Source organism: Molothrus ater, chromosome 8, assembly GCF_012460135.2.
Source record: "Molothrus ater isolate BHLD 08-10-18 breed brown headed cowbird chromosome 8, BPBGC_Mater_1.1, whole genome shotgun sequence".
In the NCBI taxonomy this organism is placed as follows: domain Eukaryota; kingdom Metazoa; phylum Chordata; class Aves; order Passeriformes; family Icteridae; genus Molothrus; species Molothrus ater.
In genome coordinates, this window is record NC_050485.2 from 8914906 (window position 1) to 8931167 (window position 16262).

At 39.0% G+C, this 16262-nt stretch overlaps 1 protein-coding gene across 6 annotated transcripts in view; it reads right to left on the reverse strand.

Annotated features, from left to right (window-relative positions):
* USP54 (ubiquitin specific peptidase 54) overlaps nt 1–16262 on the reverse strand; it is a 91884-nt gene that overhangs the window by 31018 nt on the left and 44604 nt on the right. For 5 of the 6 annotated variants that reach the window (XM_036385326.2, XM_036385324.2, XM_036385325.2 and 2 more), the window contains exons 2-6: nt 15259–16105; nt 12537–12629; nt 2572–2706; nt 1336–1449; nt 1095–1177 (exon numbers count right to left, since the gene is read on the reverse strand). In XM_036385326.2, coding sequence (XP_036241219.1) covers nt 1095–1177; nt 1336–1449; nt 2572–2706; nt 12537–12629; nt 15259–15405 — 572 coding nt within the window. In that variant the 5' untranslated portion in view covers nt 15406–16105. Of the gene's footprint in view, nt 1–1094; nt 1178–1335; nt 1450–2571; nt 2707–9282; nt 9385–12536; nt 12630–15258; nt 16106–16262 lie in introns of those variants that run through there. The other variant, XM_036385328.2, reaches the window with a different exon arrangement.

Below are 16262 nucleotides of genomic sequence, written 5' to 3' on the forward strand. Positions count from 1 at the left end.
AGAGCAACTAGCAGTCTTCATGACAATTTTTTCTGTAACTATAGATATCACTGTAACTACGTATCTCACATGCCAGACATAAAACTAAGAAAAGTTCTAATCCCAATAAAGATTTCAAGACAGAAACAAGTAACAGATTCCCGCCTTAATCAGATTTAAAAGCCTTCTAACCAAGCAGCCATATCCTCAAAGAAGACTTCTCCAGCATTAATTCAAACAACCTGCTACAGACTTCATGCTCATGCTCTGTGCAGCACCTTTAAAGAAAGGTCACAGTGACCAGGGAAGTTCCCCCATAACTAGATTAAACAGGAGCTATATATTCGTCCAAGTAAAGAGGATTTGAGAACTACAGGCTGGTCAGTCCCACTCCACCACCTGGGGCCATGACAGACTAAATCAATCCCCTTGGAAATCAACCCCATGCATGTGAAGGATAAGGTGACTCAGGGCAGTCAGCACAGATTTACCAAGGGCAAACCATGTCTCCAGTGAGAACTTCCCTTTCTGCAACTTCCCCTAGTTACTGAGGAACTGTCCTGGTCACCATGAAGGAGGGAAAAAACCTTTCAGTTCAGAACTGGAACAGGCAGCCCAGAGAAGTCATGGAATTTTTGTCCTTTAGGCACTTTCAAAACTCAGCTACGCACAACCCCAAGCAGCCTGATTTAGCTTTGAAGTTTGTCCTGCTTTAAACAGGAGGTTGGAGTAGATGTCCAAAGGTTCTTTTGAATGTAATTTTTTTGTTGTTTTACTTATCTGTCTTCTTAAATCACCTGCTCAGACATTAAAGTATTTCAAAATGTACATGAGTCCTCGCTACTACAGTTGTCAAGATTCAGAATCATTAACAAGCAGACACACTGATCCATGCCTAAACTACCATCTTCTGCTTCACTAAATCCTCATGTTCTTTATCAGAGTTATCAAAGCTCTGCCAACTTTGAACAAATCATGTTCTAGGCATTTAATCTATGAAGATCATAAAGATCCAACTGCAGTACCAGGGTGGGAGGAGAAAAAAAAGAAAGAAAAAAGTGGGGGGGGAGCGGAGGGTAGAGTGGGGGGGGATACCTGTGAAAAACTCAACTCACCAGAGTGAAGTTGTGGAAATATAATGTACCATCTGGATGAATGGTAATGGGTCAGAGGTGGCACCACAACTGGTACAAACACACTAAAGAAAAGAAAACATAATACATTGACAAGATTACCAGGTATTTCCACTGCAACACTTCTGCCTGTACGTTTCTTTACTGTGGCAATGCATGTTTTAGGTGAAAACATAAAACTTGAGAACTGGCCCTTGGCATCAAGCACATATCTTTACCTCACCTGTTCAAATAAAGTCATTGCAAACTTCTGGTGGGAAACACAATGTGGTGCAGTGCAAATGTCTTCCTTTGTCTCATCTGCAATGTGGAAGTGAATTCGCATTAACAGGTTTTCCTAGCCAAAGGAAAAAAGGAAAAAATGCATTAGATAATTTCAACTGCAGACAAAAACTGAGATACAAATCACAAAAGCATGCCAGATGCAATAATGTTAAAGACAGAAGGCTCCTGCGAATTCATGAAAGTTACTTCAGAAACAAAGAAGTTGGTATTTCTTGGATAAAAAAAGGAAATGCCCTCCACTTCTGATTTGAAATGCTGGATCAGGTAACCATTTATTTTATTTAATAGCACTGCTGAAGACTCTGCTGCTGATTTTTCTGTCCAGTTCTCAAGCATGCATGGATATGACCAAATGTAACACAGTACCTATGCAGTTTTAAAAGTCACTGGATTGACACTAACTTCTCATCAACACAAAATAAATCAACTTCTACATTCCATGAGAGCTTTGAAATTTGCCACATCAACTATATTCTATCAAAAAGGGGGAAAACTAATAAATGAAGAGGCAGACTAAATTCTGTATGAAACAAAAGGACTGAACATTTCCTAGATATTAATTCATACAACTGCATCTCTTTTAAAGTATCCAGGAATCCTTCTCCCAAGACCTTCTCTCCTCCCACTGTTGCCAACATTAACCTGTGGATGCCAGAATCTCTTGACAACTCTTCCAGCAGAACACTTTTCACTAACACTACTAGCTGCCTGGGTGGTTTATAGGCCTGCAATAAACAGGTCAAGATTAATTACTTGGCAAAACAGCTCTAACATTGTACAACTTCCCTTGAAAAATTTTCCTGCGGAAATGCAATTTCAGAAAAACTGGCAAACAAAATGTCCTTTCACCCTTTTGAGGAGATCCTTAAAACTAGAATCTTGGATCATTCTTTTAGTGCAATTTTTTCATAATTCACATCTAAAGCACACTGTAGAGGGCAAGCAGTTCACATGCAAAAGAAACTGTAAAAACGATTACCAATGCTATTACCATTTCCAAATCATTAGTCTGGGGATCCCTCTGTGCACTTTTCCAGGCCAGACATGCTAAGTCTGTTGCAATTTGGGGAAAGAAGAAATAGTGGGGAAAAAAATTAAGGGAAAAAAAATCGGGAAGATTGGGTAGTGGTGGGCCACATCTCTGCCTGTCAAACCACCTTTCAGTTATACTCACAAAACATTCAGCAGCATCATCCATGATGCCCAGCTGGAAGCGTTGCTCATCCTGAAATGTCTTTGCAAGAGCAGTGCGCAGGGCATCAGAAGGCAGTACCTTCTCACTGCTACATTGAAACTGGTTGAATATACCCTAGCAAAAAACCAGAAAGATAGTTAAGTTACTGTCTTTTTCAAAATATGACTCAATTTATCTGAAAACAAACAGCAAACATTTAAGTTGTTTGAATCCTGCAACACACAGATACTTGTACAGTACACAGACTACAAGAACAAATCCCAGGAGTTCCTCCTTTGAAATAATACGCACCTTTGTGTATTTCTTCCTTTTCTTTCACAGATACAAGGGAGGGTTAGGAATTTAGGATAAAAATTCCCTCAGTGTCAATCCCTCCTGGATCTGTTTGTCTTTCTCCAAATCTGATTCCTGAAGCAATGAACACCAAAACACTGCTTTTTATTTCCATCTCTCCCTCTCCATTTAACTTTCTCACCTCCAGTTTACCCATACCACCTTGTTCCCTCTTTTAAGCAACTCTGGTTCCAAACATCTCTAGCCCTTAAACAGCCACAACTTGATACTTGCACACTTTAAGAAATTTGCCATTTTTAAGTCCAAGTGGGTAAGAATTAGATGATTTTTGTATCAGTATGCAGGTGGGAAAAGGCACGATGTGAATAGGAATAGCAGTTCCCATGTACAGCCAGCTGTTCATTTGCTGCCATAAACCTGCATTTTCATAACTGTAACTCACACATCACCTGGGTAACAACTATTTGCAAGGAGGAGAAGTTCTAACAAGACACATTATTTTGTGAAATGTAAGTTATATGCATGGAAGTTCTGTACATATTCCCAACTGATTAAACACCCACATTTATTTTGTGTGCTTGCGTGCACATGTGTGTGAAATACCCAAAACATCATCTGAACAGTTAACTTTCACTGTGCCCTTCCTACAAAAACAGGAAAATAATTCTGTATGCAAGATGCTCAGTCTAAGTAAAAAACTTCTAGTCCTTATTTTAGTACAAGACAATTCTCCATCACCACTGTGCTCTACTTTCTACCTCATTTCATATGACAAGCAACCATCTTCATCAGTGTCAATCTCAAAATTCTGCCTGTCCTTTCCTATAAAACTGTCCTCATGATTTCTCTAAAGACTGTGGAAAAGCTCAATTCATACTGCAAGAGAGGAAAAAGGGATCACCAGTCTGCTTTTCTGCATTCTAAACTTAGTAAGATAAGGAAAAAAAAATCAAACTGTTTTGCCTGCTTGATATTCTTTCAAATCTATATTAATCTGCAGTGATTCACAATTCATGTAGCACTTCTTCCTTTAATTACAGAAACCTTCTCCCCAACATACTTAGGATCTACAGTAATTGGAAGTCATCTAAATCTTTCTCTCCTTTAACTATTTTTACTTGTTTCTCATCAGGAAATGGGAAGGTAAGCTGGGAGGTTTGCCAAATGGTATAATCTTGTCTGTTTTGAGGAAGCTGGAAAAAGTGCCAAGCACAGCTGTCACTGCACAGGCAGTGAACCACCCTCCACGCCCCTGCCATTTCTGCCCACAGGAATGGTACAATTTATAGTGCTGACATAATCTAAAATAGATGTAATATGCCTATATCTCTTTACTGCAACTTTTATTTTGGTGGTCCTCAAGGTGCTCATTGATGGAAAATAGCCCATTGTGTTGAAGCTCACAGCTCTTCTATTATTGCCTTTATTAGAGTATCACAGAATCATGAGAAAAGGGTAATGAAAAGAAAGCCATGAGGCAGTATTATACTTCAGGAACTACAGACAATACCCCCCTCAGTTATCTTCTATATATACATACATAAAACAGAAACAACAACAAAGTCTCTGCACTTAAACTTGATTGCTATTTCTGTCACTCTGATAACTGAGCAAGTTTCATGTTTCATTAGTGAATTTTCTCATTTCAGTGACCCTTAAAAAAAAAAAAAGGCAGTGAAACACAACTCCACCCTGCTTCACATTTTGCATTAAATCATTTAAGAGCACTCCAAAATATTCACAACTGTGCTTCAGAAATGTGTTTATTCTATTTATTCAATCTCACTTCATAGATCTGAGACTTGTCTAGCAACTGGTCAACAACCTCACTGCCGTGAGCTGATGGGCAGGATCTGGTTTGCTTCAATGAGAGCCCTGAAATGGCTTTGCACTCCTGAGGGGTGAGAAACAATGCAGGCTCTAAACTAGGTAAAAGGAGAAGCAAACAAGGAAGCTGGAACTCTTCTTTTAAACTTCCATCTTTAAAGAAACAGTATACTTACCATGGAACAAAAAATAATTAAGCAATGTCAATTCTGTGAAGAATGCAAAAATCAGGATGTAACAGATCCCAATATTACATGGAAGAATGCTTCCTCAAATTTGTAATGACATAGCACACAATGGTATATAGTCCTATTCAGATTACAAAAGAGGAACAAAAACTTAAAACCAGTGAGTAATTGTGCAATTTAATTAAATAAAGATCAAATCTTATTATGGTATTGAACAATCCAGTTTAGAGCACGTTGGAACCTAGTGCTTGTAGGAAGTCCCAAAAGCACCTCAAATGGAGTCAAAAGTACTCTGAACACAGGGGAGTTTGGTTTTTCTTAGGTTTCAGTCACCGGGGTTGGACTGGGATTTTGGGGAGGGAGATGGGGTTTGTTGGGGTTAATTCCCCTTTCTTTTCAAGATAGGTTCTTTGCTCCCCTTCAGAACAAGTCTATCTTGTCTCTCAACCTTAGACGGACAGGTGTGGCATTTCCTGCAATTTCATCACTTCAGATTATCTAAGTCAGATCTCCCTCCTTAATTTAAGGTCTTGCCTGTGAGCAATACTGTGTTAAGTGCTCAAACATTGGTTCCCTCTACAGGTATGGAAGCCAGCTGGGTGCAGACCAGGAAAGCACTCATTCTTCCCCAGGAGTTCTCACGGCACCTTTCTTCCAAAGGACTATGGAACATGAGAACTTCATAAATGAAACATTCAAACTTCATTCTCCTCCAAAAACTTCTTCAACTTCTTCTGAAACTGAAGATGATGGAAATCCCATCAGTGTACTCATGGCACTGATGATCTCTTTCAATGACTACATTCCAACACAAATGAGAAGTGGCAACAGTAAGAATGAACACTGCTAAAAGCCCCATGAAAATGCAAAGTTTCTTCTATTTTACCTGTTTTCAGTAACTAAAATCAAGGAGGCGATACAAAAAATAATTAGCTTAACATAAAATCTAAGAATTATTAATACTGTATTAATAGCAGTACTTTGACTTCTACACTGAGGAAATGGTTTTTGGCATGTTGGTCAGTCTACAAGCTAAGACAGAACAGTGTGAGCAAGGGATTTTTCAGATAGTAAGTCTGTGTTCTGGTTATACTGCATTCCTATGAGAGGTCTATATGTAAAAGAAGCCCATCTCCCTTCACATCCCCTTCCCTACAGCTATTCTTAAGTCTGGAAATGCTAGCAGAGAATAAAATTAGGAAGTGCCTGTGCTCTTTAAGACCAATAAATTAGCTAAGTCCATCTAGTTGCATATAGTCCTTCCCCTAACACTAACATCAACTCCCAACTACATTGTTATCTTTCACCAGCTTGCTCTCAGATGGGTCCAAACCTGGAACTTCCTTAACCATCTTAGACTATCAATTGTAGGGCCTCACTCCATTTTTTTACTATTCAGAAGGCTTTTTCATAGTTTTTAAACTGAAGGCTTCATGTCCTTTGTACTACTACACAGCTGGGCCTTTGTTACACATCAGAACAAAGCCTTGCAGTCGGTGGGCTTCCAAAATAATGTCCTCCACTTTGGGAACTGTGGGAGTGGGGATCAGTATGAACTTCCTAGATGTACATTGATCAAGGATCAAATAAAGGAAAACAACTTAAGTTTTGAGAAAAGGTATATTTATCATACAGCTCTTCAAGAAACCTTGAAGATATTTCAGAACACTAAAATTCACATGCATGATCATAAACCAAGTTTTTTTCACCTGGTTTATTGATTAAAGATAAAAAGTACTCTTTTAGGTAATCCATGGGCTTGACAGGCATTCTTGGGAGTTCTTTTAAAGATCTGAAAGTTGCAATAACTGCAAACCCCCTCCTATCACCTACAAGATCTGCTCCCAATTATCCCTAATAATGTTTGGAATCAACTTCCTCCGTAGGAAAGAAGTGTTCCATTTATTTGGGGTAAACTGACATCTGCAGTGTGTAACTAACCAGAGTGATGAAACAAACCAAACTTGATACACATTCACATGTGACTTTCTAATCAAGCATGCAAAAGTAGGCTGACATAAGGATAAATTGATGGGTGAAGACAACAGGGAACAGCTACTGAATCAGAACAGTGTTTATGCACTGTAATTTTGAGTTGTGTCCTTGGCAGCTTTCTGGGAACTAACCCTTCCAGAATTATATAGAAGCTTCTTCTGTATAGGTGTATCACTGCAGCTCTAGTGGTATGGTATTTCAAAGAACAAAACATGTTCCCCTCACCTTAGTATTCCCTACACTAATCAATTGTTTCTGGGTTTTGGTGATGGGATTTTTGTTTGCATAATTTTTTAAGCTTTCTCTCCATTTCAGTAGCATGCCTTTCTCACCCTGCTCAGTGCACCTTTTTTTCTTGCCTGTAGTACCTAATCTCTCATTCAGAACATCACACTCTCCCACTGAAGCCTCATACTCAGTACAATAACCTGTTTCAAATGGCTGCTAAAAATCATTTTTCTCCTATCCAAACACAACACTCCCATACCAACAGTATTTTCACTAGCTCAATTTCTTCCCCACATTTCCTCGTGTTGTATTTGCCTTCAAGGTTGCAACAAATTCTATGTCTATTTGGTTTTGTGTCTTTTGATCTCTTTTCAAACTTCTAAGTCTGGTGACAATCAACCTAGATTTCCATTCATTCCCTTCTTTTTATGTATCTTCCATTTGTACTCACACTGTATCCTGAACATTAAGATCAGGTCCCCAGTAGAGACTATCAAGTCAGGCACTTCTGGCTACTACCAAAATCAAGTAAAAATAATACTTTCCACAAGTCTTGTTTAGGAAGGCGGCAGGAAAAGAAATTCAAATCATAGAATGTGCACATCTACTAGGTAACAATTCATTAACTGCTTGATCAAGATCAAAGCAGCCAATTGTTATTTGGAAGCTTCAATTACCAGTTTATTAACTCAGGGAACTGTACTTGCTGCTAGTTTATTTGGCAGGCAGTTAACTGCAAGTGCCAACTGATGGAAAACATTCAAACAATAAAAGTAATTATGTTATGTGTTTTGACTACTATTTTACCTGAAATACTACTGTCATTAGAAAAAGAGCATAAAAAAGAGGATGTAGTCTTTGCAACCAACTTATTATGGTCTCAACCACATGATGAACATTTCATAATAAATCACTCGATTTCAAGCAAGTGGCTTATGAGAACCAACTGTAGTCATTCCACTTTTTTAAAGTGCTGTAAAACCCTACTGTTCTCCATTTTCATCTTAAACAACATCATCTCTACACAGAAAATTCACATTCTTCCTGCTTTTGTTGCACATGACAAAACAACAGAAAAGACCAGCCCTATTAGAATGTATCAATCAACAGAACATTCTTCTTTGTGACCTACAAAAAACACTCTGTCCCGTATCCTGGCACTATGGAGCTCTCAGTACAATCCCTGGAAGGAGAACAAACTGTGGCATGCTCAGTACAGTGGACGGATTTCCCCCTTCCTACCCTCTTCCAGCTGTGATAAACACCAAAGCAAAGTCATGCTGAAAAAAAAAAGGAAAATAAACCAAATCATAGTAGACTTCATCGTAAATAATAAATCAAAAAGCTGTTTCAGTGTTATGGCAGGCAAACCACATAGTGGTAAGGACAGCTTGTGTATTGAAAAAAATACTTAAATAATGCCACATTTTAAGGGGCAGTGTTTGGGGTTCCAGCACTGAGTCTGCAACTCTCCCTTTTTATAGCTGTTGATGCAAGGTAACTTCCAAATAACCAAGGAATGCATATCTGGAATGATTTCAAGGTTCATTTTCTAGCTACATAAACACAGTCAGGGAGCACATCAAGTTTTAAAATGACTTCAAGACTTTGTGAAATGGAAGTCTTCAACGCAGTATAAAAATAAAATGTGATTTGATCAGGTATGACATCACTGTCCTGTGATCCCATATTTGAAATTACAAGTAATATTTAGAGAGCTAACTGAGCAATTACAGTAAATACAGTGCATGACATCCAAATTCCTAGAAACAGTTGCAACAAGCCAAGAAAGTGTGGAAAAAATACAACTTCTTCAGTGTTATTCCATGGCTAAATTTAGCTTAGAGAAGACTATCTTCCTCTAGAGCCAAAAGGAAGAGGATGTCACCTTCAGAGCAACATTTCAGAGCAGGAGAATAGCATGAAGCGTCTCTATACAACACAGATGGTGTCAGGTATGCTGTGAAAGGACCCTGAAGTGAAGTGGGGGAGCATGACGTAGGCTCCTCCCCACAAGTACTGCCCCTTTCCCAGGCCAGGCTGGAATCTGAACATGCCAGCATGCTCTGAAGAAGGGTAAACATGACCTGCCTCCACCTTGCTTGGTCTGGACAAGTGTTTTGGGCAGATCCACCTGACAGCATGCAAGGCTAATTACCTCTCCCCAGACCCTAATAGGAGATTTTCGCATGGTATAGAGCTCCAAATTCTGGTGTTCCCACTGGATCCAGCCACTTCTTCTCCCTCATCTTAGCAAAGCCTAAGGCAAGATTCAAGAAAAAGAGGATGTCAAAGACCTGGAGGCTAATCCAGCATTACTCTGGCAGGACAATAGTTAAAGGCTTCCAGAGCAGAAAGGAGAGCTGGGGCAGGGGAAGAGATGGGCACAGAAGGGAGGGGATGACCCTGCTGCCCTGGAACACAAAACATGCTCTTGGTGATGCTTGCAGTATTAGGTGTACATTAAGCACATAATCCCACTTGTCTTATAGAAGTTTACACATAACATGTACCAGACAGACTTTTACAGGAGCAAGAAAATAGAGCAATTTGAAAACACTGATCCAGAGGGCAGCAGAGAACGAGTAAACACCTTGAACAGCCCTTTTCCCCCCCCGTCTACTGCCTGCTTAAGGAGAACGTGAAGAGAATGTGACCATCTCCATGGTTTGGGGCTGTCCCTTGTGAATATCCCTACCTTTTCAGCTGCTTTTAAGCAAGACAGCTTACATTTCTGGTGCCCAGAGGTTTTTTTAGGGGTCGAGGGGAGGTTTGCACCCCCAATTTCACTTAGAGTCAAGTGACAGCCCTTATAACTCACCTTTATAATGGTATTTGACTTGATAGCAACACAAAAAGGGGGACGGGGGAATTTTCAAATACTTATGAACACACCAACATTTTACACAAGATAATAAAAGTGAAAGCTTGGCACAACATTACCCAGAGAAAGAGTTTCTGGAACAGGCTTTGGTAGGATGCACAGCAGTGTCCCATGAAGAACAGACTGCACATAGAGTAGATGCTAACTTTTTGATTTGGATCCAGTTGGAATCTATTTACTTTTTTAAGTTTTGGTTACTGCCCACTTTAATAAATAATTGTCTGGGTAATTCTTCAATTGCTTATGTGATCTTTAGAGTTTTTGTGAGCTCTAGGAATTCTGCACACAACCAGACACAAGTTTCCCAAAATGTGCAAAAGTAGTAGAGGATTTGGTGCAATATTATTGCTTTATTGGAAATTAAGGGTTGTAACAAGTACAACCTAGGAACATTATTGCTGAGAACTTCAGGTAAAAAAAAGCCAAACAAAACCAAAAACACAGACACATAAAATCTTGGCAGGTATCTGAGAGTGAAGAAACAGCAGCAAATTTTTCAAAAGCTACTTATTAAAAAATAAACACACGGCTGCATGCATAGAATTTGTGAATTCCACCACACCACCTGTCATTTCCTAGTTTTATAATAGCACACTACACAATTCAAGACATCAAAAACAAGGATTTTACCAACAAAACTGAACATTATTTGACCCAATGTCTGCTTTTAGTACATATATTTCAGAGATCCTGTCATTTTCCAGTTTTCCTGTAGTGCTTTCCCTCTCCCACCAGTACTGCTAATCCACATGCATCTTTGTCTGCAGTTCATCTTTCAAGATCAGTAACACAAAGGTTCATCCTCTCCTTTTTCCTGCAATATTCTTTCACATCCCTCTCCCTCTTTTTCAGTATTCTATACAGAAAGACTTTTAACTATTATCATAATATTAAAACCTGGACTCTAGTGCGGAGTTGAGAGTCTACTTTCATTCATGGCAGAACCTGTCTGATCTCCTGGTATTTCCTTGATCATGTTTTTCAGTTAAAGCCCAGAAGAGCAAAAGCTTACATTCATGGTAAATTCCTAAATCCTTTTCTTTCTGACCTCATCTTGGCTAACAAAGAATACCAACAAGCACTTGACATTACTCAAGGGCATGATCCAAAAAATACCTTTAAATTATCCCACTGAACTTAATGAACTCAAACCAGATCATGACTAAGTCTTGTCATTCCCCTTTAAGGAAGGGTATATATTTAATATTCCATCTTTTCTGTGTCTGAAGAGCTGTATCTCACTTTGGATGCACTACCTTGCTCCTAACCCACTGTTACATCCTCTTCTGATGATACTGGTGTAAATATCATCCTGTCTCATCATTTCAATAGATATGTCATGAGACAAATTTCCCCTCAAAACCAGAAAAATTCTCTCACTTCATGCCTTAATAGTCTCCCCTTTAGTGTTCATTTGCCAGGAAAAACTCCTCAACAACAGCCCAAAAGCTCCCTACATAATTCATTTCAAGCCTGTCTCTACCAGAGCACCTGTGACGTTACTTCACAGCAGCAAGACAGCTGTTGTATCATAAATATTGCCTGGGAACGTCAGATGATCTTAATTTAACCCTGCACTCTCTATTTTACCATTTTTTAAGACACGGTGTCTGCCATTTTTATTACTGTACATAGAATTCATGACACAAATTCTCTACAATTAGTTTATATATTTAGTTGGATTTCATAACGCACTTGTGATCAAAGATGATGTTTAAGTCTCAAGCTCAGAAAGGAAAATCACTGCTCAGGAAGATTAAAGCTAGGTATTTTCATCATGTTTGCATCATATACATTTCTCCCACAAAAAGCCAGGGTTTGAGCTAGCAAAATTTAGAAAGGGGGGTCACAAAAAAACCCAAGAATGCAACAAATTAATTGATAGAGACAAACAGAGACACAGGATTGCACAATTTACTCAAGTACATAACAGTACTCAAAATCAGAGCTAGCATCTAGATCTTACTGTCCAGGCAGCCTCTATGACAGTCAGTTATTGAATCTGCAGCTACAAACAGAATTGATGTTTTTTAAAACAGAGACTACAAAGAGCTGAGCCATTTAATGCAGACATCAATATTTACAGTAGAAAATAACCTTTTAGTCTTACATAATCAACAGTTTTGAACTGTTTGAAGAAAGGCTTAGCTAAATGGCCTTCCCTATCCTGACATTTAAAGTAACTCTGAATGGAAAGGTAAATGGTGATGAGCACACTGACTGCATAGAGTATTATATTTGTATACCAAATGATACATCAGAAGAAATAAAGCAAACTTGTATTTTACTGCCTGAACTAATGGAGACTCACAATGACCTGCACACCATTAAGAAGAGTCCTTGTGACTGAAACTTTACCAACACATTTGAACACATTTTAGAACTGGATCCTGGACCACTAGCTATCACATTTACCTTGTTCTCACATATTTTCAGGTGCAAGTTTGATTATAAATATTAATTAAATATCATAAATATTTCTGCTCAAATTTTAAAAGAATGGTTTTCAATGCATTTCTAACTTTTACCTTAAGAGCACAGAAGATGCAAGAATCACCCATACATTTGTGCGTTGTGATCTGCCGGAAACTGCGGCGAAAAATGTCCAGGTGCCACAGAACCTGAAACAGAAAAGGGAGCACAGCCAATTTTATGAATATACAACATAAAATATTGCATAAGCTTCTGACTAAACTGCATATGCTGAATAATCCAAGAAGTATACCAATGTCAGCAGTGATCACCTTCAAAGGGATGCCTTTTATCTAACTGCAAGTTGACGTTTTCAACTCTCTTCTTTAGCTGTAACCTTCACATGCTAATTTACAGTATGACCTTCCTCTGAATTTCTTGCCTTATGCTTTTAGATAGAAAACTCACTTCTCCATCCATGTGGCAGTGCTGGCTTAAACAGCACCTGCTCTGACTGCTCTGCTGTGCTGGCACCAGGGCCGGCCACGGGGCAACTGCACCATGAAGCTGAGCAGAGCTGCTGAGGACACCCCCTGGACTGATGGGGATGAAACTCTTCCTTTCTTCCAATCCCACACAGCTTTCTTGTTCTGAGCAGAAAGCCCGGATTACGAAGAAACAGAGCACCAACGGCATATACATAAACGAGTCCGTGGAGAGGAAACAGCAGAATGCTAAAATCCGTTATGCCCAATATTATCACTACTAAGTGTCCTGACAGGCCATGATTACTAACCCTAGCCTGTTAGGGCAGTTACAGCTTTCTCTCAGGAGAATTATGGTGGTAATACCAGCTGTGTGACTAGGCAGGGTCATAGCACAGAAAAGCAAGCGGGCTTTCACATGTTCTGCTAGCAACAGTGACAGGTGACATCTGCTCTAACAGCACCATGGTTTTTTATTCTTCAGTTTTACCACTAAACCTGTACACTCTTGGGAAATTATTCAAATTTGTATCTATAAAATAGCAACAATAGCCACCTCTGAGGTGTTCTACAGTGGGCTCTTTATGTATAAATGTGGTCAGGACTGGCTATTTCAGCTCAAACTACCATTCCTGCAAACTTCAGTCCCCAGCCTTCCTGAAGGCAGAAGTCTGCACTCAAAGAAGCCCTGACCTAAATCACGTCCTACCAGGTTCCGGACAGAGCAGCAAGGTCCAAGCTGACATGTGACTGGCTAAATGCTTCATTAGCACAAACAGAGGAACCACACTTCTTATTTCTGATGAATTTGCCTCAAGTAATTGCCTAGAAAAAATTTAGCACCCTGGCAAAATTTGTGCTGGTTTCAAGAAGTGTTTTCAACTGGAACGATTTGTTATTTAAACCATACTAATATGTAATATTCAGTAAACACAATTTTAAATATAATCTGTAAGTTTCCCAAAAATTCATAATTGCCAGGGCTATGTTTATACTCAAACTATCCCTGTACTTAAGGGCCTGGGAGGAAATATAAGCCTTGAAAACATTTGATTACACACAAACATTCCTGAAGAACTACTGCAGACTTTAGAAAATGACAAAAAATCATATTTAGGAATGAGTCCAATTTTTTTATGTAACTCCCTTTGGAGTTTAGCTTGAATGTTTAGAGAAAATCGTAAGAGTGAGGAGCAACAAACATTCAAGAGCATTTCAGACTAAGTGTTAAAAAATTAAGATATACTCCAGAAGTATGTATTTTATGAAATGATTACCACCTTGCCTTTTCTTTTAAATTCAGCTCTGATTTTAAGTACTTTCAGTATCCTGTCTCTCTTCAGCTTTAGAAGAAAAGGGTTTCTGTAGCAGATTAAAGACCAGGTCATATGCTTTCATCTTCATGTATGGTATGCAGCTGGTATTAAGATCTACTTAGTCCAGACCTAGGTTCACTAACTCAAAATTAGGAAGCAGCTGGTCATTACACCTTACAGCTTAATAAAGGTAATTGATACAGAACATCACTAGAAACTTCTCTTTGCCCTGTCATTCCTAACATATTAAGCCTATTGAGGGTCATAGTTATACAAATATGTATTATGTGCACTAGGGGTATATGGAAGCCTGAAGTTAGTTGAGAACCTGATTGTGCCCATGGGAAAAAAAAAAACTAAACAGAAGTCAAACCTACAGTGATACAGTCTGTTCTGCACAGACAAGTCATATGAAGGGATGGAAACAGATGTGAAGGGGTTTTAAGCCCTGCTGCCAAAATGACTGAACCTCAACCATCAGATATTCAAAGCATCTAAGTGGTTACAACACCTCTATAGCAGCCATTCCACTCCACTGAATGTGGTACCAGAAAAGGTTTTTCTTCTAACTCTTCTAAATCAAAAGGCAAACACTTAGTCATTTAAACTAAGCTACAAAGCAGCAGCCAGAAAGAAAATTGAACTACATAAAATGGATCTTGTATAGTTATTATCAAACCTTGACTAGTTCAACAAAGACGTTTACTTTTAAGGAGCATGCATTCTGCAAGCTATGCAATATCCTATTATTTTTAAAGACACTTTCTTTGTATATTTTTAGCTTTGGTTGACATTCTACAAGCTTACACAAACAAGACATTCAAGTAAATGATGACTGTGTAAATGCTATTGAATTCACTAGGAAAACCTGAAAATTAAAAAGCTCAAACTCAATCTGCTTTTCCAAATGTAGCTTTATTCTATCTAGGCCCACCAACAGTCATGTACTCTAGTTTGGCTATATTGCACAGTGCCTAGGAAAACACTGCAAGAGACAGAGGGCAAAACAAGAAACATTCTTTATTCTGTGCTCTTACCTGTAGCGCACTATTCAGGAAGCAACTGTTCTGTCCTGGTTCATTGCTGAGACCTTTACTGGGTGCTATGGAGGTGGTACTTCGTGGAGTAAACATGCCCTGTACATTGCCCCGACCCACAGAAAAGTAATTTCTTTTCCAAGACATCTTCCAGTTTCAGCTGCAGAAAATGCAGGTTTAGGCTGGCAGAATATTTGACTTGATCAGATGCTTCCTTTCAAAAAATTTGAAACTGCAACAACACCCAGTCTTCCTTAAAATATAGTTTAAACAGTATTTATCCTTTTGCCAGGACTCAAGGAGCTTGCTTCTTTTAAATCCAGCCTGGGATGCTATTCTTCATTTGCTGCTTATGCATGCAAAAACCTCCTTTAAAAGCAGCCACATAGAACATTTGCAAAGGGATTGAATCCATGGTTGTGCAAGTTCATGTTAAGCTGCTTCTCCCTTTTCCAAATAGGCAGCAACTTCAGAGAACAAATGGCAAATCAAGGAGGTCCCAGACTCAAGACGAGAAAAACAACAACTTCCTCCCACACCCCCAAAAACACAGCTTCTGTAATCCTTCTATAATCCTCCAGAAGAACACGAGAAAAATCCAATTAGTAGAGGTGCAAAGAAACCAAAACACAACCTTGGCAGCTCTCTTTCAGTTACATGTATCTTGGGTGATGAAAGAGACATTAGCCTCACAGGGGAAAAAGAACTAACTCCAGAACTTGAGAGCGAAGAGCTCTAAAGAAGCAAGACGTCTCCGACACAGCTCTTCTAATTCTGCATGCAATCTTTAGAAACCTCTTCTCCCGATCCTCCTTTTGCAATCGGAATGCCCAGCCGTGCCAGAAAGCTTGAGAGAGAAAAATAATCAAAGGCTTGCGTCATTTAATTACTCTTGGTTTTGTGGTGTTCTGCCAAGACCAGTGTTGCCTCACCTCCCACAATACACTGAATCTTCAGAGACAAAGCAAAAAATATAAATGTTCCTCCACCCAAAAAATAAAAAT